The sequence below is a fragment of the Eptesicus fuscus genome, chromosome 14 (assembly GCF_027574615.1).
Source record: "Eptesicus fuscus isolate TK198812 chromosome 14, DD_ASM_mEF_20220401, whole genome shotgun sequence".
Classification (NCBI taxonomy): domain Eukaryota; kingdom Metazoa; phylum Chordata; class Mammalia; order Chiroptera; family Vespertilionidae; genus Eptesicus; species Eptesicus fuscus.
In genome coordinates this window covers 54,968,804-54,995,725 of record NC_072486.1, presented here as the reverse complement: position 1 = coordinate 54,995,725, position 26,922 = coordinate 54,968,804, and the positions used below count along the sequence as shown (strand labels likewise).

The window sequence follows — 26,922 nt, the reverse complement described above, 5'->3', positions numbered from 1 at the left end:
GGTAGAGTCATGGATGTTCATGTTACCAAGTTAGTTATCCTGGTGATTCTGACACACTGAAGCTGGAAGGCTGACCTGTTAGTTCAGGAGTGATACCACGCCCTGCTGTCTGAAGAGCTCACCCCACCCCCAAACCCAGACAACACCTTTTGTCTAAAAACTGCACCCCTATTTTTGGTTCTGCACCCCATGACCATGTGCGGTGGGGGTTTTCTTCCACACCACCAACCAACTCAATTCTGACAACTATCTCCCTGGAGGTGGCATCAGGTCCCACAGCGGAGGGCTCAGTCCCGCAAGGCTGCCCCCACTTCAGGTGCCAGTCACAGTCCTGGTTCCTCCCTGAACTTCTGACCAACTGGCTGTGAGTCAGAGGTTCGATGAATGTGCTAGAGCAAGTCACAGGACTCAGGAAACCTGTTCACTCACTGGATTGTCAGTTTATAACAAAGGATATTAGAGTATGAATCAAAAGCCAGATGAAGAGACACAGAGGGCGAGGTCTCGAACAAAGGCACTTCTGTCCTTGTGGGAATGTGGGGCCCTGCCCAGAGGCACAACCGCATTCTGGCCCCCCACCTGGAAGCTGCCCACACCCTCCCTTTGGGGTTTTTATGGAGGCTCCAGCACACAGGAATGACGGACTAAATCCCTGGCCACTGGTGACAGAGTCAACCTCCAGCCCCTCTTCCCTCCGCGGAGGTCAGGGTGGTGGGACTGAAAATCTCAATCCTCTAGTCACATGGTCGGTTCTCCTGACAACCAGTCCCCACCCTGAGGTACAGTCCCAAGGTTACCTCGTTACCATCGAAAGACGTCCTTGTGGCTCTCGTCATTTAGGAAATCGCATGGGTCTTAGGAGCTCTGTGCCAGAAATCAGGATGAAGACCAAATACAGCTTTCTTGTTACAAAATCACGGTATCACAAACCGCCCTCAGTGGCATTTGTACATAGCCCCGACTCTTGGCCATAACCGATTTAGCTTAAGTAGGAACAGTTAACCAGACCCGGCCAATGAGAGGCCCTTTCTAGGGATGCAGAGAGGCATCACGGTCTTCTGGAGGCTGGAGGGAAGGACATGTGCTTTGGATTTGTGGGGCGGCCACACACACAGGCTAGCCCAGGGCCCTGGTCTTCAGGGGGACGGGTGTAAGGCCTGAGGAGCGACCACGGGCCCCAGGCAGGCCTGAGGGTTCCTGTCAGCCCCCCTGTCTGGAGCTGGCCCTCCAGGGCCCAGCCTCACTCCGGCTTTTTCTGTGGCAGCAGCTCAGGTGGATTCCCATTTCTTGTGGCCAAAGAGAATGAGCAGCGGGGGACCAGCCATCTAGCCCTCTGAGGCACCTGAGGAGGCAGGTCGCCAGATCTGCCTGTTTTCCTCCTGAAACAATGCCCCATCCACGGGTCCAAGTCAGCCCTGGATTCCCTCCCACTCCCCCGCTGCCCTGCCTGTGCCTGTGTTTGATTTGCCTGAGCCCTGGGCCTCCCATGCTGGAGGCCACCTCCCAGCACTCGGCTCTGTTGTGCAATTGCACCCCTGGTGGAGACCATTGTCATCCAACTGCACAAGCCCCTAGTGTCACCCATTTCTTCGCATCCTCCCCCAACAGCACCAACAAAACCTAAACCTTGCTCGCAATGCAGCACCTGCTGGGGACTGATGGGAGTTTGGGCATTTAGCTTCCTTCCCTATCCAAATTCACCACACAGTGAACAACGGCACCTCAAGAAAACTCCTTAAGCAGAAATCCTGGTTACGCCCTTACCCCGAAGGGACCCAGGTCCCTCTTTACCCACCTCCCTTAGGCCCACCCTCCTGCAGAGACTCCTGGGTGTACCTGGGATATAAATGGTGCCACCATGGCTCCAATGCGACACAGCGAGCCGCTGGTCCCCATCCCCAAAGCGCGCATGGTGGTGGGGTAGACCTGGAGGGAGGGCACAGAGCACCAGTTAGTCCAGGCCTCTTCTTTCTCGCCTGCCCTTCCCTCCCCACGTCAGGCTTTGGTGCATGCAGGGGTGGGCAAAAGCAGGGAAATTACCAGCCTAAAAGATAAATCATAAGTAAGGATACTACTACTACTAATAATAATATAATAATTAATAAGTGATAATACAAGAATAAACTGTGTTTAGCATACTCACAACTGAAAACCTACTTTTGTCCACACCTGTACATTAAATACCAAATATTCTATATAGGCTATAGAAGACATTCATTTTCTCAGGTACACTACTTTGAATTTTTAAACTTTATAACTATCACAAAAAGAATAAGCACTTAGAAATTATCCTTTAAGTAAGCAAATTTCAAACTATGTATTTTTAATGTATTTTTATTGATTTCAGAGAGGAAGGGAGAGGGAAAGAGAGATAGCTCAATAATAAGAGAGAATCATTGATCAGCTGCCTCCTGCACACCCCATACTGGGATCAAGCACACAACCCAGGCATGTTCCCTTGACCAGAATCAAACCTGGAACCCTTCAGTCCGCAGGCCAACGCTCTATCCACTGAGCCAAACCAGCTAGGGCCAAACTATGTGTTTAATTGAATATTTAAAATATAATTTTAGAAAGAGCAAGCTCTGGAATCAGACAGATTTCCACTTTAGAGCTAAAAATGCATAAGGATGGTTCTACTGAAGGAAAATACTTCCCAAGTAGTGATTCAATGAAACCTTAAAGAAGTGCCATCAGAAAGGTCACTGGTTTGATTCCTAGTTAGGGCACATGCCCAGGTTGTGGGTTTGATCCCTGGTTGGGGTGCATGCAGGAGAAGGTCTATCAATGTTTCTCTCTCATCATTGTTTCTCTCTCAACATTGTTTCTCTATCTATCTCCCTCTCCCCTCCTCTCTTTAAAATCAATAGAAACATATTTAAAAGAGACAGGGCTAGATACATGCTACACCCTCACCATGTTCTCACTGCAAAAATCTTATGACATAATCTTACTTTGTTTCTGCAACTTCCTTACATTTATAGTAAAACCTCATTAATCTGTACTTCATTAATTCAGAATTCTTATAGGAACAGGCAAAAGTTGAATAAGAAAGCAAAAGTTATGTAACAAATGAGATTATAGGGAGAATATATAAAAGGGTGGTTTTTAAAAACTCTGGAGAATTTTCTCTCAATACTATACAATACTCAAAAAACAGTTTTTACCATTTCATTAAAACAAAGCACGAACGCTCTTTCACTAGGCTGTGTCTTGTTAGCCACCATCTGTCAAGTGCAAAAGCAAAATGCGTTCCTGCCTCAGCGGCCACTGCTATGTTTATAGGAGAGGGGGGGTGTGGGGGGGTGGTCTCAGGGGAGCTTGCTTGCTTTTTCTAGAAAACGGGGCTGCTGACTGGACCTGAAAATAACGGATTTGGATCATGGTGATGTTTTTTTCTATATATAATATTAATAAAGTCTTTTGTTCAGATTTTGACAATTCTGGGAGATAGAATAATAGATGATTTTTAAAATAAGTATCAGGAAAAAAAATACTTAGAAAGGACCTTTAAATGAAAACATTCCAAAATGTTAAGCTGAACGTTGCAAAGATAGCTTTAGCAGCAGAGCGTATTCACACTGATTGCAAATTCACAAAATCATTTTAGAAGAGGCTGTTAATGGACTTAAATGAAGTGTTCTGTATATGCCAAATATCTCATCATTCCCTGTCTTCATCTGGGCAGGGAGAATATTTCCCTGTGGCTTTCATGTCTTTGACACGTCACGTCTGTAATCTGAACAGCCTTCACATTTCCAGGAATGGCAACAAAGGCAGTTCATCAGTCCCCACAGCACTTCTTTCTCCAGCTCACTGAAGGACAAAACCAGTAAAATACTACGTTTCCTCCCCAGAAACTGCTCATTTCTAGGGATATTAGCTCTTTAAAGTGAGGGTTAATGAGAGGAGCTTCTAGCTCCCTCAGGCAGGGCCTTGCATAGAGATGTATCAGTTCAGTAAATTCAGAAAGACTATATTACTGTTAAATTTCAATGTAAGCTACATGCAGCCAGTAACAGATGAAGGGGGTGTGATCTTTCAAAAGAATAAAGGTGAAAAACACATCCCAGTTTCAAAAAGAGGGAAATCGGGAGTTCTGCATTTTAACATCAACATGCAGCTTGGGCCCTATTTCTCTGAAAGCATGGCGCTAGGACAGGGAGTTGTTTTTATATGAATGCTGTCTAGGAGAAGGGAGGAGGCCCTACGTTTCTTCTCAGACACTGGCTTGCACTAGACTCAAGGGGGCAGGGGAAACTCCCTATCAAATCAACCTTCTGGCATCATTTTAATGAGAAGTTTTTAGAAAATCATCAAAAGTCCACAGAAGCGAGGGATGCGTTATCTATGGATGGACATCCTCTCTAAGTAGCTCAGCTTACACCCCCTGAAGGAACCAACCCTTCCCCAAACTAACCTCAGCGGTGTAAATGTAGATGGTGTTGAAGTTGGCAGCCACCAAAGCCCTCAGCATAAAGAGGAAGCCGATGAGGCCGGCACTAGGGAACAGAAAGCCACAGAAAAGTTACCAAAGGCAACGTGCAGCGTGTTCCATGGCCCCAGCCAAGTGCATTACAGATGCCATCGCCCACCCACCGATGACCAGCTGCTTCTCAGCTGGCCCGATGAGGGGGTCCTAAAGCAGATGCCTGACTTGAACCTTCAATCCTACTCCCTGACCCCTCCACTCCCCAAAGTGTGCCATTCTAGCCTGGCCCCCACTCCCCCAAAATGGTGAAGATAGTTTGCAGAATAAGTGGTTTATATCATAACTGAGGCCACTCTAGGGTGGCAAATTAAAAGTTAAATGAATTTTCACACCACAGGTATGTGTTGTTTTATGTTATGTTATATATCACTAAACTATCTTGACTTATAGTCAGCGTCATTTGTTAACGGGAGTCCCATTTCTCCAGGAAGCTTGGTATGAAGATCCTAACTATGTGGGTGAGTGAAGTGAGTAGTCCCATGGTGGGATCCATATTCTGTGATAGCTGAAGAGGGCTGGGTCAGTGGGAAGAGGGAGGCCCCAGCGTAGATGCCAGGTAAGAGCATTCTAGACAAACAAGCAGCCCCCATTCTCTGCTCTCCTGGTGAAAGAGACTTGACCCTGACCCCCAGTGAACACTGTGGGTTAGAAGACCCCATCTTAAAACCACGGCACAAAACTCGACTCCTTTGAAGCAACCAGAGAGAAAATACCTTGAAGTGCAAATATTGAGGAGAAGGAAGAATAACGCTGTGCAGCCCATGGTGATAGACAGGCTCAGCCGTCTGCCCAGGAAATTAATGCCCAGGATATTCAGAGGATTCACTAGGAAGCAAATGACAAAGACAATTTCTGGAACCTCGGGAGGGTGGCACGAGTTCCTCCTCATTTCAGGAAGAAGCAGCTTCACAAACCGTGGGTCCAAGAATGACAAGCACTGGTGTGTATCAAGGATTTCTCATGCCCAGGTGCTTACCATGTAGGTCTGTTGTAAATTGCCTACTTGCTAGACCTATATTTTAAATGTATACGGTTTTTCATCAAATTCAAGGTGTCATTGAAATTTAAGTACCATTATTTTATGTCTACTAAGACAGAAACAGTACTGCAAATCAAAATCTAACATGCCATTGCAAGATGCATTCCAATTTCAGAGACGTTACAATGTGAAGAAAGCCTGGCCGGCGTGGCTCAGTGGTTGAGCATTGACCTATGAACCAGAAGGTCATAGTTTGATTCCCCATCAGGGCACATGGCCAGGTTTGGGCTCATTCCCCCTTGTGTGGTGTGCAAGAGGCAGCCGATCAATGATTCTCTCTCATCACTGATGTTTCTCTCTCTCCCTTCTTCTCGGAAATCAATAAAAAAAAATTTTTTTTTTAAATGTGAAGAAAAAATACATCTTAAAATGGACAGGATTTCATAATTCAAAGCTCTGCTCCTCCAGACTTCTCCCTGCCCGAACCACACAGGCGGCTGTCAGCATGATCTGGGGAGTTGCTCAGTTCTGCCAGGCGGGAGCCAGGTCTATGGCGGGTCACACTTCTCCCCTCCAGGGCCGACTTGCCTGTCCCCCACCCAAAACAGAGAGAGGCCCCATACGTAGAGACACTTACAGGCAATTTCACCAATGGTGCTGATAATCATGGTCCGGTAGTCAGAGGGGGCAAACATGTGGCAGTAACAGGGGCTCCGGCTCTCCTCTGAGACCCCCACGCTCACCACGGCCTCGGACTCGGACCTCGAACCACAGACCAGGTCCCGCTCCAGCAGCTCGGTGCTGGCCAGGATGACCCCGTAGTAGGCGAAAGAGATGCCCAGCCTGGGAGTGAGAAAAGACGGACATGAGAAAAGCGGGTGCCACCAAGAGCTGCAGGGAGATGTGAGAGGGCTTCAGGTGGAAGGTGGGTGGGGAGGTGGGGTGGGGAGGGCGGGGCGGGGAAGAAACCCCAGCTCACATCTCTGGGGGACTGGGGGACCGGAAGCCACACAGTGGGAAACAGATTTGCAAGAGCAGGAGCAGCTGGGTTAGGAGGACCCCACAGGCCCGGTGAAGGAGTTTGAAGTCTAGATTCGTTTTCTGTCGCTGCTGTAACGAGTTAGCACAAACGCTGTGGCTCAAAACAACACACTTCCAGGATCTCACAGTTCTGGAGGTCAGAAGTGCTCGGGGCCTGGCTGACTCCTCCGCTCCAGGTCTCAGAGGCAAACATGAAAGTGTAGGCAGGGTCCTAGGCCTTTCTTGTGGGGGGAGAATCCATTTTCCAAGCTCACCCAGATGGTTGGCAGAATTCAGCCCCGCGCGGCCGGAGAACTCATACCTGTTTCCTCGCTGGCTCCTGACCAGTTGTTCTCAGCTTCTACCGGCTCCCCTCACTCGGTCTTCAAAGCCAGCAGCACGGGGTGGAGACCGTCTCAGACTTTGAATCTCTCTGTCCTCTCCCGCCTCTTCTGTTTTCTCTCCTCCGGCTCTCTGCCCAGCTGGAGACATTTCTCTACTTTTAAGGACGCAAGTGATTCGATGGGGCCCACCTGCCGAATCCGAATCCTCTCCCTATTTTAAGGCCGGTGATCTCAATGACATCTTCACAGCCCCCTCACATCAGCTCCTGAATTAGTGTTTGACTGCATCAGCAGGAGTTGGGGTCATCTTGGGGTCACTTTAGGATTCTGCCTATCACAAAGGGTCTTCAGCCGGCGATGATGAGCCCCAGACGGTTTTTGTGTTTGCTTTATATTTTCTCCCCATTCTTTAGTAGGTGTCTTTAATGAGATATAAAAATAAGGAAAGTTCATCTATCCAAGTCAAGAAAAAAAAAAGGTCAGCCTCCCGGTTTTTCAGAAATGGTTGCAAAAGCCAGCTGAAAAAGACATGTGGGGACAATCAGAGGAAATCATGTATGTCCTGGGTATTGGATGAGAGTAACCTGAAGATCATTACTCTTGTCAGTGTGATTATAGGATTGTAGTCATCTAAGAAAACGCCCTCAAGTAGCTGAGCCTTAGAGAGATACCTGGGGATGAAATGTCAGAAGCCTGGGGCTTGAGAATACTTCAGCACAGGAAAATGTAGCTGAGGCAAAGGGTGCATGTCCATGACCGTCAGATCTGGGTGATGAGCGAATCCAAGTTCATCCTGGTAGCCTCTCTACTTACACACATGTTTGAAATTTTTCATATTTAAAAAATTTTAAAGTGTCAAGGGGAGACATATTAACCTATTAATAATGATTATATCAGAAGAAGGCAGATAGGCAACCATTGTCCTGAATTCAAATCCCAAAGATTCGTTTTGCCTATTTCCTATCTTTATGTAAGTGCGATCACATCATATGCATTGTGTTTCTGGCTTCCTTTGCTTGTTATTACCTTTGTGAGACTCAGCTATGTCGAGTGTTGACCCCTAGTTTTCTCATCTTCATTAGTGTATAGTATTCCACTTTATGAATATAACACAATTTATCCATTATGTTGTTGATGGACCTGGGGTTGTTTATAGTTTGGGCCTGTGACAAATAAAATAATGTGCTGGACATTCACGTAAATGTCTTTTGGTAAATGTATGTACGCATTTCTGTTGGGTATAAGCCCAGGAGGGGAATCGCTGAGCCATAGGATATGCATATTTTCAGCTGTGATAGATTTTTCCAAAGTGGTTGTAGTAACTTGAACTCTAATCAGCAGTGAATGCAACAGTTCCTGTTACCTTACCTCCACCCGACACTTGGTACAGTCCGTCTTTAACTTTGGCCATGTAGATGGATTTGTAGTGGTGAACCAGACTTCAAAGGGTTAGAAAGTGAGGTCTTATGTTGAGATGAAAAGTAAAAACACTGTGGACAATTAGGATTCTTCTCTTTCTCTCCTTCTTTTAAATGGTTATTTTACGTATTTCTTTGGTTGGTGGCATTGGTAAAAAGATGAGATTGCTGGGGTCTTCCTTGTGTTTTTCTCCCCAGTAGCATTCAGAGTGGATTTACTTTAGTAGGCTTTCTATAAAACTCATTTTGATATAATTACATTTTTTAAATCCTTAACCTAGGATAGGTTTTTTAATTGATTTTTTTTTTTTTTTTTGAGAGAGAGAGAGAGAGGAAGGGGAAAAGAGAAAAAGAGAAACATTGGTTGTCTTCTATACGTGCCCCGTCCATGAATTGAACCCGAAACCTTTTGGTGCACAAGAAGATACTCCAACCAATGAGCCGCCAGCCAGGGCTGAACTAACTACATTCCTACCATATGACCCAGATCTGTAACGTGGTCCGCAAATATTTAGCATCCAACAGGTCTGCAAACCTTCCTCTTTTATCCTAGGGCAGTGAAAAGAGCGAAACAGAATAGATTTAGTGGGTTAAGGACAAGCAAAGATGTCTCTAATATTTTAGATATTAAATATGAACAACATATTTTAAAACAAGGACAACATGGGATGTGGGGAGGTGAAATAACCACTGAATTCCTATGAGTACATCCCACCCAATCCCATAATCATTTTTAACACATGCATCCCAGCCAATCAGTCTTTGCACACTTATTTTCATTGGCAGGTACCCCAACTCGTGGAATTTATCATTCTAACACTTTCATTCATCCTCTTCTCACCGGTGTTAGCGAGGGGTGTGGTAGAACATAGGAGGATACATGAAAACAACCATAACATTGATGGGATATTCTTTATTATTAACATGAAAATGAAAAACCTAACATTTACAAAGTGTGTGAGGCTTTTATAAGAAAAGATTGTCATAAATTTTAAAAGAGGATAGAACACCCGATTTCTTTTTGTGTCTTTAGGGTAATTAGCAAACGTTCTTATCCACAGTCAGTACCTATTAAGTACTTTTGCATAAAAATAAATGAGGATGAGTTCCATATTATTGACAGTAATGGGTTTTATGTAAAGTTAGGGAAGCTTTGGGGGTTCTCAGCAGAAACCAATTACTCATTTCTCACAAATAGACCTGGGATCAAAGGACTCTTGAGAGACCAGGAGTGTGGTCAGGGAGTCCAGGATTTCTCTCTCTCTCTCTCTCTCTCTCTCTCTCTCTCTCTCTCTCTCTCTCTTTCTCTCTCTTGTTTTTGTTAATCCTCTCCTCACCAGAGGATGTTTTTCCATTGATTTTTAGAGAGAGTGGAAGGGAGAGGGAGAGACAGGGAGAAACATCGATATGAGAGAGACACATCGATTGGTTGCCTCCTACATGTACCCCGACCAGGGACCTGCAACCAAGGCACATGCCCTTTACCGGAATCGAAGCCAGGACCCTTAAGTCCGTGGGCCAACACTCTATACACTAAGTCAAACTGGCTAGGGCCTCTCTCTCTCTCTCTCTCTCTCTCTCTCTCTCTCTCTCTCTCAATCTCTCAATTGATCTCAGAGAGAAGAAGGGAGAGGGAAAGAGAGATAGAAACATCAACAATGAGGTGGCGGGACAGGTGAAGAAGGCGGAGAGGTGAGGGAGAGGTCGGGTGAACTCCTCCAGGCGCCTGGGACTGAGCCGCCTGCAGGTGGGTGAAGAGGGTGTCTGGGCTGGTGTGTGGAATGAATGCAGATTTCCCTGAGAGGCCTGAACCAGTAGAATTTAAACGCCACATTTTGCTGTGTCTTTTAAAAGCATTTAATGAAGTTTATAACTGATATCAAAAGAAGATGAGGCCAGTACAAGAAAATTAAACGTTAAATCAATCTCTCACCTACAAACAGTGATGCCAATCCTGTGACCACCTCGGCAAGGTAGGTGTGATTATGCCCATTTTATTGATGAGGAAAGTGGAGGTAGGTAACTGACCAGGGCTCCCCGGTGGATCCAATCCCTTCTACTCTGCTCTTGTCGCTCTTTCCCTCCAGGGGCAGGACTGGAGAGCTATGGCCCCCTTCCCGCTAGCCTTCCACGACGAAGGGGATTTCTGGGTGGTCCCCACGGGTGGGGGAGAAGACCTCCCTTCCGGGCACTCACCAGGATGGGCTCCCCCAGCCGCCCCTCAGGCATGGCTGAGCGGTTCATCTTGGCGATGTGCTGCAGCGTAGCCAGGGCAGCCTGCGTGTTCCCGGTGGAGACGTTGAACCGAGCAGATTCAGGGATAAACTGGGCACAGGTGACGAAGAACATGAGCGCTGCAGCTGCTCTGAACCCAGGGGCACGACTATCATCCCCATGTGCTGACGACACCGTCCCCTTTCCAGTGATGGAAAAGGGTGTGGGAGCGTAAGGGCCCACAACCTAGCAGGCACGCTCTTGCATCCCCGGTTGACTTGGAACAGAAAAGGTTGCATTCTCCTTCTCATAGTGTCATCTTAGACAACAGCGGCTGACACGGAACTCCATTCCAACTTGGCTCAGCATACTTGTTAATACAATGAAATTCTTGTCTGATTGGTAAATATCCCCTCCCCGAGGCCCCCTGTGCGCCTTCACTGCTCTGCCACCCCAGTCCTCTGCAGGAATCCCCAAATCTCCCCACAATGCAACAGATCATGGCAGAAGGCGCCTCCAGCACCCACAAGGGCCTCCTGAATGTCAGGGCCCTTGCCCCCCCGATTGTTGAATACTTTGCACACCACACTCGGCAACAGCACAGGTCTCCACAGAAGCTGGGACCTGGAGAATCAACTCGGCCTGCTCCCTCCCCGTCGTGCCTCACACCCAGTCCAGGCTGGTTGGTGCTTCCTCAGGAAAACATCTCCCCAGGCAGCACCTCGCTCCCCGTTCCCACAGCCAATGGGCAGCTCGGGTCCCCCCCATTTCCCCCCCCCCCCCCCCCGGGAGTGTCCTGACACTTCTGACTGCCTTTCTGCCCTCTGCTGCCCAGGCTCCATCCAGCCCCGAGCCAGCTTCCCAGCACCGAACCCCTCTCACCCCCCCAGAGGCCCTGGCCTGTGAGGCTCTTCCTAATCTGGACACAGGCCTGTCTCCCCAGCCTCCCCCAGCACCCCTCACCCCAGCCACCCAGCCTACCTGCTCTCCCCCAGACACATGCTGTGCGTGCACACCTTCGGACAGGCCTTGCACATTAGCCCTGCCACAATGCTTACTAAGATGGGGACTTAAATAAAGGAAAGAGGTGGGGAAGGGATCAAAAGGCCACTGGACCCCTGGAGGGAAGGATGGAGAGAGCCTAGTGAGCTTCCTCACCTTGAAGGCCAAGATGAGGATGATGCCAGGAATGGAGGCGATGCGGATGAGCCAGCGCCACCCGATGGTGGGGATGACCACAGAGGCCAGGCCGATGATGAGCAGGGAGCCGGCAAGCCAGAAAACCTGGGACAAGAATAAGGACACAAGTAATACCTTAACTAATAAAGAAATTTAAAAAAAAGAAAAGAATGGAAGATGAAATCCCTCCTCTCAAACCTGCTCCAGACTTCCGCTCCCAGGAGCTGCCCCGCCCAGCATTTTACCAATGGAAGAGGGTGAGATGGAGAGAGGGTCTCTGACTGAGGAGCCCACGTTCTGGTTCCACTCAGGGCCTGGCTGGCTGGGGGCAGGGACTTCACTGCCCGTGGCTTTGTTTGCTAGCCTGAGTGGGGGACTCATAGACAGAGTGTCAATAATGTCACCAAAGTTTTAAAGATCTGGGACCCCAGACCTTGGCTTTTATTTTCTCAGATAAGCAATTCACTGGTTCAGAACTCAAGGTACAAAGGAGAACACTCTAAAAAGGTTTTCTTCTCCTACTTCCCTGCCACCAATTTCTCTCCTCGGAAAGGACCTGTGTTCGGTTTGTTACATATTCCTAAAGGTGTTCTAAATATATACAAGCTAATAAGTATAGTATTATGCTCTTCTCTTTTTTCACAAATGGTCACGTAGTATAACTAATGCTTACACTTTGCTTTTCACACTAAATATGTAACTTGGAGATCATTTTATATCAATGAATAACATGGCAGCCATTACGACCAGGCCCCATTGATTGGGAATTAGGACAATTCTGAATATTCAGCCTGAACATTATTTCCACTCTGGAAAATGAAGAATAAATGATCATTCCATTCCACCTCACAGAGATGGAGAGAGGATAATATCCTAAAAGATTCCTTGAGGGACTACTTAGGGGTGACTATTTCATCACCAAGGGATTCTACTACAAAAATGCAAACAAGATGATCTCAGGAAGTGGTAAGGGCTACAAAAAAAAGAGTAATGTGATGGAGACTTGAGTGACCAGGGACAACCTTTCTGAAGAGACAATGGATATGAAGGGCAGTAACAAACCATTGCATAGACCAGGGGACAGGTGATGTGGCATTGAAGAGGATTTTAATAATGAAATGGCAAAAAAAAAACAAACAAACAAAAAAAACGTTTAACTCATGAATATGACACACATTTTGGAGGTCAAGAGGACAGGACTGATGGACACTGTGGTGGAGGGCCCATTATAGGGGACACATCGGTAGGGCGTGGCAATTCATTGAATGGAAGTGAGGGAAAGGGAGGGGCCAGGGATGGTTCTGGAGTTTGTGGCTCAGATGACTGAAGGGATTTGCTATTAACTGAAAGTAAGTGAGAGTGTTCAGAGGAAGAAGAAAAATAGATTAGTTCTATGAATGTTGTATTTGAGGAACATGTAGGATATTCAAGTTGTTATCAGGTAACTGGTCACCTGGGTCAGAAATTCATGGAGGTGCTCCTGGTGGTAAAGATTTGGGGGGGGGGGGTGTCGTACGCACATAGTTAGTTAAACACATTGGAGTAAACTAGATGACCCAAGGAGACCTGGAAAATAAGACAAGGAGAATGCATAACCAGGAAGCATGCTAAGGACTGAGTGGCAGGTGCAAGAAGCAACGCCCACAGATGACCTTGAGCAGGACCATACCAAGGAAATCACGTTAAATGTAAAACCCACCCCCTAGGTATTGAAAGTGTGTGTGTCCACCTCAACAAAGGTCAGAGGAATAAGTCTGGGGGGAATGTAAAGAACTATTTACTGTTTGTTGGGTTTCTAATTTGTTGTTGGTGGTGCCTAAATTTAGTATCAGAAAAATTAAAAATAAATGTACAAGCAGTGTCCTACTACTTTATTGTTGTCTTTTTCCTGGGACCTCTGAAAGGCCAGCGCTTTTGGACAAGGATGGCATCAACGGCGGGACCAGGGCACCTAGGGAGCCGTGGCCTCTCATCAGTGGCCAGCGGGGCCTGAGGGGCTGGAGAGCATCCTCATCCTCTCCCCAGGACAAATGGCTCGTCACCGTCACCGGGGTTGCAGCATGGCATGGTCCCCCAGGCAGGGGTCAGTGACAGACACTAGTATCCTGGGGAGGGAGGTGAGACGCCCTAAGAGGGGTGGTGGCTATGTCCCTCCATAGAGAACGTCCATTGCAGATGCGTTCCTGGGCTCCTGTCACTCTAGTGAGATCAGCCATTGCCGTTTCCTGGCTGTTGAGGAAGGGGGTGCTGTGCTCTAAACGCTGCTGCAGATGACAGAGTCCTGGCTCAGGGAACTCGGAACTGGGTCTGTGCTGCCCAGCATTCCAAGCAACAGACAGGGGACCTACCCTAAGAGCAGCCAACCAGCCAGAAGGAACCCCGGGAACCCCATATTCTCTAGGTGCAGAAGACGGGGTAGAGTTCCTATTTACCTTACCTGGGACAAGGGGAGCATGTAGCCTCGATACTTCGTGGGCAAAAATTCAGTCTTTATGATCAGCCTACACAGGAAGGGGACAAAACATAATTTTGTTTTTAGAAAACCAAATAACTCATTTGAACAGTTATCATTTGTCTTGCCACAGAGATAAAGACTGAGAAAACATGGACATTCATCCTTGTGAAATGGTAAGACGTGTCTATTGTTCCCAAACAGCGGGTCTTTGGTCTCCTGACACCAAGGGCGCTCCTGAAACCCTTGAAACGTCCTGGGTGACAGCGAGGCCGGGCAGCACCCGGGGAGGCCAAACGGGGGCCTCAACCGGATCCAGGTCCTTGTCACCGAACTAGAAGGAATTCAAGAGCGTGACAGGAAGATTTAGCAAAGCACAGTACATTTATTGAAGTGATAGTACTCGCTTGAGAAGTGAGAGTGGGTGACCTTGGAGAATGAGACACCCCGGTGGTGTCGGGGTGGGAGGTTTTTGTTAAACGTGGGCATAGGGTGGTCCTCTGCTTCTGACGCGGTGGGGTGACTACCCGGCCCATCCTTGTCTCTCCTCCCCGAATAGTGATTTCCTTTTGGTTCTCCCAACCAGGCGGTCAGTGAAGGTCACGTCCGTGATGTTCCAGCCAAAATGGAGAGGGGGAGGGTAGAGCCTCAGGCCTTTGTTCCCTAGTCTCCTTTCCTGCCTCAGTAGGACCATCGTTTGTTCTACTGAGGAACTCTCAGGCTCTGCCACGAGGGCCGGCCCCTGGAAAGGCTAAGCCACGATTAGAAAGTTGGAAGGCTGGGTCCTGCCCCATCTTCCAGAGGGGAGAGGGACTGGAAAGTGGGTTCATCCTCAGTCATGCCCACACAGTGATGCCTCCATAAAAGTCTCCGCAGTGTGGCCTTCAAAGACCGTCAGGTTGCTGAGCACAGCCGTGTGCGGGAGGGTGGCGCACCCCAGCTCCACAGGGGTGGAGGCTCCCGGCCTCGGGGCCCTCCAGGACCTTGTCCTGGGTATGTCTTCATCTGGCTGCTCATTTGTATCCTTTGAAATAGCCTTTGTGATAAACAATCCTCTTGCCATAGTAAGTAAACTGCTTTCCTGGGTTCTGCCAGCCACTCGAGCAAATTCTCAAACCTGAGAAGGGGTTTGCGGGAACTTCCGATTCGTAGCCAAGTCAGCCAGCAGCTGTGGGTAAGCTGAGGACCTGCTGCCTGCACGTGGTGTGCGAAGTGGGGCTTTAATCTGTGGGAACCGCACACACTCTGGTTAGCGTCAGAAAGAATCATGGGGCATCCAGCTGGCGCCAGAGACTTGTTGGTGTGGGAAAATCCACACAGCTGGTGTCAGAAGTGAAGTATTGTCAGAAATAGGGAGTGCAGCCTTGAAGGAAGACAGAAGAGAGTTTCCTAGACGATCATACATCAAAATATAATTGTTACAGCTGTAAAAAATAATATAAACAAAGCCACTTCCAAATAGAGTTGGAGTCCTGGCTTCTGTGGTTCAGTGGTTAGAGCATTGGCCCATACACCCAAGGGCTGAGAGTTCAATTCCTGGTCAAGGGCACACACCTGATTGTTGGTTGGGGTGTGTGCGGGAGTCAACCAATCGATGTGTCTCTCTCACATCGGTGTTTCTCTCTCTCTCTCTCTCTCTCTCTCTCTCTCTCTCTCTCTCTCCCCCCTTTCTCCCTCCTTTCCTCCCACTCTCTCTAAAAATCAATGGAAAAAAATATCATTTCTGATAGCAAACAAACAAACAAACAAACAAAATGGAGTCCGAGCTGCCATCCCAGACAACCACCTTGCATGTCTTACTTCTCAAACCTCTGGAATGTTAAAAATGGGCAAAATGACCTTTGGACTGTGCCTGAAGCAGTACTGTATTCCAAATAACTGCTTGCAAAGATAACAGGAAAGCAGAAAATTAAAGTCATTCTTCAGAATTAGTCACTATGTCAACGTATCTGCACCTGTAGAAATTCCTTCCTTAGCTTATCTGCAGCCATAGAAATTCCTTCCTTCTAGTCACGTAATAATTCCCCTTCCCCTTCTCATAAATACCCCCTTGCCTTCAGCTCCCAATTGGAACCCTGGGTTTTTGCTGGGATCGGTGCTTCCTGAATACCTATTTTCTTGGCTCAAATGAGCATTTGTTGCCTGTCACTGTGGCTTTTTATTTTTAGATTAATACAGCTAAGATCCACATAAGAAAACAAGAAGTAAACGTAAAGACTGCTCTTCTGTTTATACTTTTATTCCTGATGTTATATGAACACTTGTATGCCCAGCATTATTGGAAGTCAAAGTTATTGAATTTTCAGTTATCTCTTACTATTTAAGAGGTATTAGCCTATCTCTTTTGCCAAGAGAAATGTTGGAAATATGTTTTCCCAAGTCTGATTTGCTTTTCTAAAATACATTTTGGAAATTAAAATACCACCAAGAGCAGATAGTTCCCTCGACTAATAATGACAGTCAAAGCACAGTTTCTAATTAAGTATGTATTAATTCTGTGAATAGAAGAATATATGAGCTCATATCCTATCATCTTTCTAGTTGTTCTTCTCTATGGCAGTTATTAGCAAGGGTTTAGTTCAGGGGTCCTCAAACTTTTTAAACAGGGGGCCAGTTCACTGTCCCTCAGACCGTTGGAGGGCTGGATTATAGTTTAAAAAACAAACAAACTATGAACAAATTCCTATGCACACTGCTAAGTCGGCTGCTAAACAGGACAGGCAGCGGCGGCAAAAACACCCAGCGGGCCGGATCAATGTCCTCAGCGGGCCGCATGTGGCCCGCGGGCCATAGTTTGAGGACTCCTGGTTAGTTTTTAACGTGTGCATTTATTGGGTGTCCTCTGAGGGATGCTTTAAAATTTTACTGACTTGACTCCTCCAGGGCTCTGAAGCACAAGTGATATTTAACTCATGCCCCAGGCAAGAACAATTTCTTCCCTAACACATTAAGGTAACCATTAGGTGCTTTGAAGTCTCCCAATATATTCTAAGGGCACTTGTTCCCAGGCACCCAGGAGAGAATAGCCTGAGAGGCCCTGTTAATTTAAGGGAGGCTCCCAAATTGCTGAAAATTTAGCATCACCCCTTTCACACACACACGCACACGCACACGCACACGCACACACACACACACACACACACACACACACACGATACTGCACACTCATCCAAGGGTATCTTTCAGTGCCGCGCACCCTGCTCTGCAAATTCATTTGACAAAGTCTTAAATTATAGGGCAATGGCACTTTTAAACAGTCATTCCTAAATGTTCCAGGTGCTTATGGTCAAACTGAACTCTTCCAACAAATTCAAGAAATGAATAGGTTGTGTTTGGGTGGACATTTTTGTTTCTGACATCATATGCCACTCTTTATTTAGCATTTAGTCTAACAAAATAGTATTTATCTAAAAAATGAGCGACCTTAGGAACAAAAACGTTAACACACGCTCAATCCAGCAGTCTGCTGGCCTGACCATCAAACATCGTTTGGTCGGGCCAATAGCAACTAATAAAATAAGATGCCATCATTTAAAAACAAAAAGTTCAAAAATAATTAGCACAAGTGAAGTCGATAAATTTGCAACTTATTGATGGTATTACCATCCCTCATTACCTAAAAGATAAATCATAAGTAAGGATACTACTACTACTACTAATAATAATAGTAATAATACAATAATAGGTGAAGTCTTTACCCTTGTGAATGGCCAGACACGCCACAGCCCACCATCATCCGCAGGAAGACAAACCAGATGTACGAGGGAGAGAACGAGGTCAGCAAGGAGAAGTAGGCTCCCCACAGGAATGAGATGAGCAAAATCTGAAGCAACAAAAAGAAAGTTATTAATGGGACCTGCCTCCATAGAAGATGGGGGGACCCTCACTTCCGAAGGTAATTTTTAATTTCCATCCAGGTGTTTCCTCCTCTGAGGGGCTGGCCTACAGCGAGCTCACTGATCTCCCCCAATCATCAAATACCAACCGTGATACTCTATATTGTCCGAAAACCCAGACATTCCATGGACGTAAGAACCTCCAACCCTGCAGAGAATTTTTATGAGTTTATTTGAGGCAAACTGATGACATCTGCTGGGAAGCAAGATCGCACATGTTCTGGGGAATGACAGCAGTGCGGTTCCTTTTGTACATTTGGAATTAAGGAGGGAACCTAAGGAAGATTCCATGGAGGTCGGAGAAAGCAAGGCGGGAAATCTCTGTGGTTGGGTTGCAGGATAGTTCTGTGCTCATTGAGAGTGCCTATGACTCACCCCTGTCGCCAAGGATCTGGAAAAGAGGATTACGCTGGTATTTCAAAGGGGTGTACCTAGATGCCCAGGAACAATGGACAGGGCTTGCTTAAGGAAGTGACAGGCTTGAGAGCATGACTGCCCACCATGACCTACCCAGTTAGGGATTTATGATCACATCACCCTGTGAGGTTACTTTTGCTCATTGGACTTGTCACATTTATTAAAGCCCCTATTTCACTCACAATTCTTTTTTTTTTTAATAATTATTTTCCAAATTTATTTATTGATTTTAGGGAGAGAGAGAGAGAGAGAGAGAGAGAGAGAGAGATTTGTTGTTCCATTTATTGATGCATTTATTGGTTGACTCTTGTATGTGCCCTGACTGGAGATCGAACCCACAACCTTGGTGTATAGGGACAATGCTCTAACCAACTGAGCTACCCAGCCAGAGCCCACTCACAATTCTGAGTTTAGACCATTCTTTGAAATTCCCCAACTGCATTGAGAATGCAGAAATGTGCCCTCCCTGCTCACAAGGATGTCAGGAGCACAGGAAGCATTGTGTGGGAGTTGGGTATCAGGAGACATTTTAAGGTATTTCTTTTTTCTCTAATTGTAAGAATAACAAAGTTCATAGTAGAAAATATGGAAGAAAAAGAGCCTGGCCGGCCTGGCTCAGTGGTTGAGCATCGACCTATAAACCAGTCGGTCACGGTTCAATTCCTGGTCAGGGCACATGCCCGGATTATGGGCTCAATCCCCAGTGCGGGGCATGCAGGTGGCAGCCTATCAGTGATTCTCTCTCATCATTGGTGTTTCTATCTCTCCCTCCTTCTCCCTTCCTCTCTGAAATCAATAAAAAATATATTTAAAAAAAAATATTTGCTAGTAAAATAAATCACCCTTAATTCTCCACTCAGAGAAAATACTCTTAACATGATTTTATCCAATTTTCCCTGTTTCTTAAAAAAAAAGTTTAATTGATTTTGAGAGACAGAGAGAGAGGAACACTGACTTGTTGTTCCAGTTATTTATGTGTTCCTTAGTTGATTCTTATAGGTGTCCTGACCAGGGATTGAACCCACAACCTTGGTTTCGTGAGATGACACTCTAACCAACTGAGCTGCCCAGCCAGAGCCAGAAAACCTATTTTTAATGGCTGTAAAATATTCCATTGGAAAGATGCACTATAATACATATAATGCATAAACCTTTCCCCTGTTATTGAATATTTAAGTGATTTCACATTTTCTATAAAAATGAGCTGTGATGATGAATGTGCATAAATCTTTGCAGTTCTCCGATGATCTAAACAGGCTAGATTTCTGGAATGACAATTGTCAGATGAGGAGGATGGATATTCTCAAGGTTCTGGATCTGCCAAACCGATGGTCAGAAAAACTATACCAATAGTATGCGAGGGCATCCATACACGTGCATGCTTCTTAGAGAAAAATTCCTTCTGAATTTGATGTTTGAAATAGACTAGATAAGAAAAAAATTATAGCCCTAACCGGTTTGGCTCAGTGGATAGAGCGTCGGCCTGCGGACTGAAAGATCCCAGGTTCGATTCCGGTCAAGGGCATGTACTTTGGTTGTGGGCACATCCCCAATAGGAGGTGTGCAGGAGGCAGCTGATCGATGTTTCTAACTCTCTATCCTTCTCCCTTCCTCTCTGTAAAAAATCAATAATATATATATATATATATATTTTTTTTTTTTACTGCTTTATTATTTATTTATTTTTTAAATATATTTTATTGATTTTTCACAGAGAGGAAGAGAGAGGGATAGAGAGTTAGAAACATCGATCAGCTGCCTCTTGCACAACCCCCACTGGGGATGTGCCCACAACCAAGGTACATGCCCTTGACCGGAATCGAACCTGGGACCTTTCAGTCCGCAGGCCGACGCTCTATCCACTGAGCCAAACCGGTTTCGGCAATATAAAATATATTTTAAAAAGAAAAAAATTATATCTGGTTTTTGAGGATATAGATGGTGCTTCAGGTGTACTGTCTTAATCAGTAACCAGGAGAGAACCATGGGCCTCCTTAAATTCCTCACGAAGGCACACACCATGGGGGCTAGCCTCCACACCTTCTGCAGAATTTCAAAATTAAAGGTCAATGATTACAGAAAATTGTCTGTTCTCTCCATATCCACATAAAACTGCATCGCAAACAGTTCCAAGGCAGTTTAATTGTTTCCAGACCCAACCTTATCCTTCCTATACATTCTTTCCAGGGGCACCATGATGACCCAACCTTATCTTTCTGATGCATTCCTTCCATTTGATGTAAAACCCTCAAATGCTGAAGTGTATGCACCCTAACTGGAACTCCTGAGGTGCCAGGTGTGCTTTTGCCTACTTTTCTGCCTCTACGAGCGCCACTCACTTCTCCAAATTAGGAGCCGTTTCAGGCTTCTTGAAGCTTTGCTCTTGGCTGTAGCCCTCCATAAGGCCCCAGTAATATTCTTTCTCAAATTTGCAGATGGAAATTTTCTTTCCATTGACACTATGTAATTTTGCTTTTGACAACTCCTGTGACTGAAAGCTTTTCAAGGTTTCTTAACCATTTGTACTTCTTTTGTAAATGCCTTTCTGTGCTCTTTACACTTTTTTGAGATACTGGTAGGGGCTTTTTGGTGTGTGTGTGTGTGTGTGTGTGTGTGTGTGTGTGTGTGTGTGTTTCAAGAACAAAGAAAAGTTTATTTAGAAAGTCATAGAGGTAGAAGAAGTGAGCCAGCTGGGCTGCCAGGGCTCAGGGAACAAGTTACAGAGGCAAAAAGAAGGGCCTTTGGAGCTTGGGAAAAAGAGGCAAGAAAAATGCGCCTGGGGCAGGGGGTGCGGAAAGATGCGGGTGTGCTCCTTAGAGAGAGCCCCAAGACACTTGTGTTTTCACGTAAATTATAAGAGCCTGTGATATTTATTTTGTGTACTTCAAAACATACAGCCAATTCTGCTAATGCTTTGCCTTGGGGCCTCTCCCTTTGAGTTTATGCCTTGAGAGGCATTCCCATGAGAAAACCGACAAGAAAAGAAGAGAGACCTGGGTTTGTAATCAGAAGACACAGATTTGTCTTAATGTTTAATCTCAGTATGTGTGTGACCATAAGCAAGTGGCTCAGTTTCAAAGTTAACTCACGTGAAGCTGCTATGTTTCTCTGTGCAGATTCCACATTCTAACATGTTCTCCCTATGCACATCCACCAACACCCTACCTGGACCACAGAGGCCTAGTACAGGGCCAGATGCCTCAGGAAAGATGAGAAAGCGAGAAGACAGGCCTGGAATTCAGGCAAGTGACGTCAGAGGAGGGCATTTCTGCACTTTCTATCTTGGGTATTGATAGAGAAATGTCCACTAAAGAGAAGCAGCGGTGCCCTAACTGGTTTGGCTCAGTGGATAGAGTGTTGGCCTGCGGACTGAAGGGTCCCAGGTTTGATTCCGGTCAAAGGCATGTACCTGGGTTGCGGGCACATCCCCAGTAGGAGGTGTGCAGGAGGCAGCTGATCAATGTTTCTCTCTCATCGATGTTTCTAACTCTCTATCCCTCTCCCTTCCTCTCTGTAAAAAAAATCAATCAATAAAGTATATATTTTTTAAAAGCCTCATTTAAAAAAAAAAGAGAAGCAGTGGTGACATGGCCACAAAACAACACACAGAAGAAAATTGCAAATCACCTTTCAAGGCCAACCTACCTTCCAGCGGCCATATCTGTCAGCCAGGAGGCCAAAGACGATGCTGAAGACCATGTAGCCAAAAAACACCATCTGAGGGGTGGGGGGGGGGGGGGGGGGGAGAGAAAAAATTATCCTTGAAGCAGAGTTGTGATGACCTGCTAATTCAGTGCATTAAGCGTGCATCCACCTCAATCCCAGGTAGACTAGAACTATGCACGGGGTGGAGTGAAAACAGGTTTTCACGAAGATCTCCCCTGACTCCTGCTGAACCTGTTCAGGGCCTCTGAGGCTGATGCTTCTCCTTGGCAGACCTCACACCGGGGAACACTGCCACCCGGTGGAAACGGGTGGGAAGAACAGGCAACTGCCTTCCCTCTGATCCAAGATGATGGCATTGGCCCTACTCAACTCAGATGGATAATTGTGAATTTCCATATTAACAACTTAAAAAAACCCACCTCCATTTATGCTCCAGTTCTACACACAGTTGAGACTTCTAGAAGCAGTCTCCTTTATGTATTACAGATAAACATAAACTTCTAACAAGCACCAAACCAACCATTCATGTAGAAACACTCTTCCGATCAAATACAAACCTACCTCTTCTCCTTACTTGTTCTCACAATGTCTTTCCCTAAAGAAAACTCAAGAACCTGGATAGAATACCAGCATGCCAGCTCAGCCTGAGCTGTAAACGAGTGTGTATGCCTTTGGCAGCTCCACGCTTCACTGCTTTGCCTTCTGTAAGATCGCTGGCGGCTGCTTCCAGGGCAATCAGAGGAAAGGTGGGAGCTTTAACATACTTCCTGGGAAGATCTCCTTCTCTCTGCTGCCTGCGTTGCTCTCTCTTTACCTCTCTCCCTCACTCTTCCTAAGGAAGACTCCGATGCTTTTCTTCCACAGGGAACTATTGAAAACAACAGCATCGTGTCTATTCTTGGGTGACAAAAGCCATGCGTTCCTCTGTGCACTGTCCTTTCTAGGAAGAGATGGGGGCGGGGGGGGGGGGGGCGGGCAGTGTTTTCTAAGTGCCAGGCCTGGGACACGGCTTTGCCACAGTGCAATCCAACCAGTCCCCTGCAAAGTGGTAAAAACAGGGCGCTGGGATACACTTTGCATGGATCTAAATTCATTCAATATAAAGGGTTCTTCTTATCCTGGAATAATTTTATTCCTGGAAATAATTTTATTTCTATAAATTTTATTTATATCCTAGAAATAATTTTATTTCTATAATGTGCCCTTCTGTTTTTGAAAGGTGGTGGTTGTTGATGGCAAGCTTTTCTGCCTCTTTTCTTCTTCTAATGAACTTACTTGCCAAATACATACATGTTCTAATGTCAGCCACTCCGTTTAAGAAGTAAATTCTATCAGCTGGTGAATCCCAAATTTTGGGTTCCCCTGAAATTAAGTTCCTACAGCCATGCACCGCTTAGCGATGAGGATACCCTGAGAAATGCATTGTCTGGTGATTTCGTCACCAAGCTAACATTATAGAGTGCACTCACACAAACCCAGGTGGTATGCCTACAACACAGCTGGCTCTGTGGTATAGCCTATTGTTCCTAGGCTGCAAGCCTCTACAGCCTGTAACTGTACAAACAACACAAGGTTAAGTTAAGCATGTGGGAATGTGATGCGATCAAGAGACATGGTCAACATGAGATGGATGAGGCTGCTGCCGGGGTAAGACGTGTATTGTTTTACAGCAAACTGAATTCCACTTTGCAGCAGTATTTGGTGTGAAACTCACAAAGCTATTCACATGGTCTTTGAGGAAAGTTGAGTGTATAACACAAACAATTCGATTTGGTAATTGGTTAAGCCACTATGGCCACACTAAGTAGCCTCTTAGTGTTCTGAACTAATGGTTAAAGCATATCTAACCCATGGCTTGAGAGTTCCTTTCTCTGATTTGCATTTATCTCTTTGGGGCTTTTGCTAGGAGCTGGAAAATAAGCAATTCAAAGTTATGCTCTCTAGGGGAGGGGGAAAAAACAGGAAGAAAGGCCTCAAATGCTAGTTGGAGCTGCAAACCCATCAGCTTTGAAAGCCAACAGACTAAGGGTGGGATATCCTTTGAGTCTCGCCCTGTGGGATGGGGAAGGGGCGCGGAAGCCCTGGTCTCCAGTTGGCTCATTTGCAGCTCGGGAGGCAGGCACTCACCGTGGTCACTAACGCCACCTGCCAGTTCTCCAGCTGCCATTCACAGCGGATGACGGGAGACACAACCGCTATTAGCATGATCTCCATGGCCTCGGCAATCTTAAGAAAAAGGAGGGAAAATGCCGTGTCTGAGTGCCAGCCTGTCACCACTTCTCCCCACGCCTGCCTTCCGCCACCCTTTAGTCCTACCTCTTCCCTCCCCTCCCCCATTTAGGGGCACCTATTGCGTACCCACTTAGCACTACTTGGACATTTTGAAATGTCCCCAGATTTATCGCTCCTATTTACTTGTGATGTTGGGGATGCATGCATTTGCGTGTATCTGAGGGTGTTGTGCGGAGGCCAGTCACTCAGCTAGTGGCTCATTACACCATCCACTTCGACCTAGCTTTGTTGTTTTATACTCATCATCGTGAAGATCTCAGGGCATGCCCTTAGCAAATGGATTTTTAAAATAGTCCCTTTCTCAAGAAGTTGGGGTGGGGAGACAAGAGTCATGAAAGCTAGACAACAATAAAGTAACAAGTACAAACAATGAGTTCATCATCAGGAAAGAATGTCTACTTAGCAAACAGTATAAGATGTGCTACTAAATATTTCTTTCTTTCTTTCTTTCTTTCTTTCTTTCTTTCTTTCTTTCTTTCTTTCTTTCTTTCGTTAACCCTCACCTGAGGATTCTTTTTCCAATTGATTTTTAGAGACAGTGGAAGGGAGAGAGGAAGAGAGAGAGCGAGAGTGAGAGCGAGAGCGAGAGCGAGAGAGAGCGAGAGAGAGAGAGAGAGAGAGAGAGAGAGTGAGAGAGAAACATCAATGTGGGAGAGAAACATTGATGGATTGCCTTCCACACACACCCTGACTGGGGCCAGGGATGAACTTGCAACCCAGGTACATGCCCTTGATCAGGAATCAACCCCAAGATCCTTCCATGCATGGGTCGACACTCTTAACAACTGAGCACACCGGCCAGGGCCTAAATACTCCTTTCAACAGAAAGGTTAATTATCATCCTCTGTCCATATCTTGCTATCCATTACAGGGTGAGTGTATCTCCCAGGGAAATGAAGTGGATGCTAGAAACGAATTGATAGAATAAATAGAAATAGAGGATAGAAATCCAGCTCAGAATAATGAAGAAGAAAGTCAAAGATCATTCTGAGGTTTTGTACCTGGAGGAAGGGATGAAAATGACATCATTAAAAGGGAAGAGGGTATCAAGGGGGACCAGGGGGAAATGAATTGTTGGGGACACGTTTGCCTCACAAACTCCCTGCCCCCTTCACACCTGCCCGAGTGGACATCCCTGAGCTGAGGTCAGTGCACGACTCTGTGTCCCACAAGGAAATGGCCTGGGAGACTCACGCGATCTCCCAGCAGCACTCACCCCCGTGCTGCCCATGATGAGGAACAGGGCGATGTGGAAGCGCCCGAACCCGATGGTCTCCACGGCCTCTTCCACGGTGAAAGTCCTGGGCTCTAAGGCGGAAAAGCACAGTGAAAGGAGCAGCCTCTGTGGGTAGGAAATGTGTGTGGACTATTGCTCACCCCAGAGGATGCTGGGAAACCAATGCCTGTTATAAAAACTAGTAAATGCGGGGGCAGGGGGTGGAATTAAGCAGCAGCATGAGGTCAGAGACTTCCAGATCATCTGACCTTTCGGCTGTGGCTCTGGGGTTCCCAGGCTCAACTTCCGGAGGCTGAGGATGGTGACCGGCTCCGCCCGCTTGGTGGCCATCTCTGATGGTTCAAATGTCCCACACAGCTTCCCTGATGGACACAGGAGAGGGAACACGGAAGGAGCTGTAGCTGAGTACATATTTTCCTTCAGTCTTCACAGAAAATCTGTGAAGTGGGTTTTACATATTAATGAATCAGAAACACAGAGAGGCTAAATGGCCAAATGAGATCATTGGGCCCCAGTGGCTAGCAATCAACCCTGCGTGGGGCCAGGTGAGCTCTGGACAAGCCGACCGGCAGCCTCTGAGTGGGAGTGGAGGTGGGCTTTACTCCAGAGAAGTAATCGCCATGCCAGGTCTTTCCATTCCCGTCGGTCCTGTATATACAGTGTAACCACATGTCACAGTGCGCTTTCTTGTGTATTATTTTTATTTATTACTGACAGAAACCCATGCAGCCCTTCTTTTCATTCCCCCTTTCTGTATTTAATCCTAAAAAAAGGATTAATTCCCCCAAACCAAAAGAAAAATAAACCAAAGAAAGCTGAGGATCAAGTTAGTAAAATATGTTCCAAATGCCTTTAAGATACAGTTGTTTAACTCTACACCCCTAGTGGGATAAACAGAACTCCTAATCTGGCCTCAGTAATTATACTGTGAGTAATAATATTGGTATCATTATTTTGATACCAGCACATATAGGAGGTTCATTTCACCATCCTCTGCTTTCAAGAAGTGTTAACATTTTTCAAAATAAATGGTTCGCAAAAGGAGGTTCTGAGGTTCTCAATGACTCGTCAGACGCCTGGTGAGAAGCAGCGGGACGCAGGCAGCCCATCAGGTCCTTAATGTCGGCCAGCACCAGCCTGCACTGTGTGGCGTGGGCTCCTGTGGGGACTTGGGAGCCTCTGACATGTTCCTCGCTCTGAGGAGTTTTTCATCTATCTGGGGACCCCGCAGACACACATAAGAGCAACTATACCGCAATGTAGACATTCTTTGTTTTCTTCAAACGCTGTCACAGTGTCAGATGGATCAATAATGC

At 46.3% G+C, this 26,922-nt stretch overlaps 1 protein-coding gene across 1 annotated transcript in view; it reads right to left on the bottom strand.

Annotated features, from left to right (window-relative positions):
- The window catches only part of SVOPL (SVOP like), a 49,769-nt gene that overhangs the window by 14,954 nt on the left and 7,893 nt on the right, over positions 1–26,922 (bottom strand). Inside the window, 14 exon segments of the mRNA XM_054726048.1 lie at positions 1,837–1,926; positions 4,421–4,502; positions 5,206–5,317; positions 6,109–6,314; positions 8,729–8,802; positions 10,450–10,578; positions 11,626–11,751; positions 14,084–14,147; positions 17,797–17,921; positions 22,057–22,128; positions 24,205–24,303; positions 25,586–25,677; positions 25,855–25,940; positions 25,942–26,043. Of these exon segments, the coding sequence (XP_054582023.1) occupies positions 1,837–1,926; positions 4,421–4,502; positions 5,206–5,317; positions 6,109–6,314; positions 8,729–8,802; positions 10,450–10,578; positions 11,626–11,751; positions 14,084–14,147; positions 17,797–17,921; positions 22,057–22,128; positions 24,205–24,303; positions 25,586–25,677; positions 25,855–25,940; positions 25,942–26,043 (1,459 nt within the window).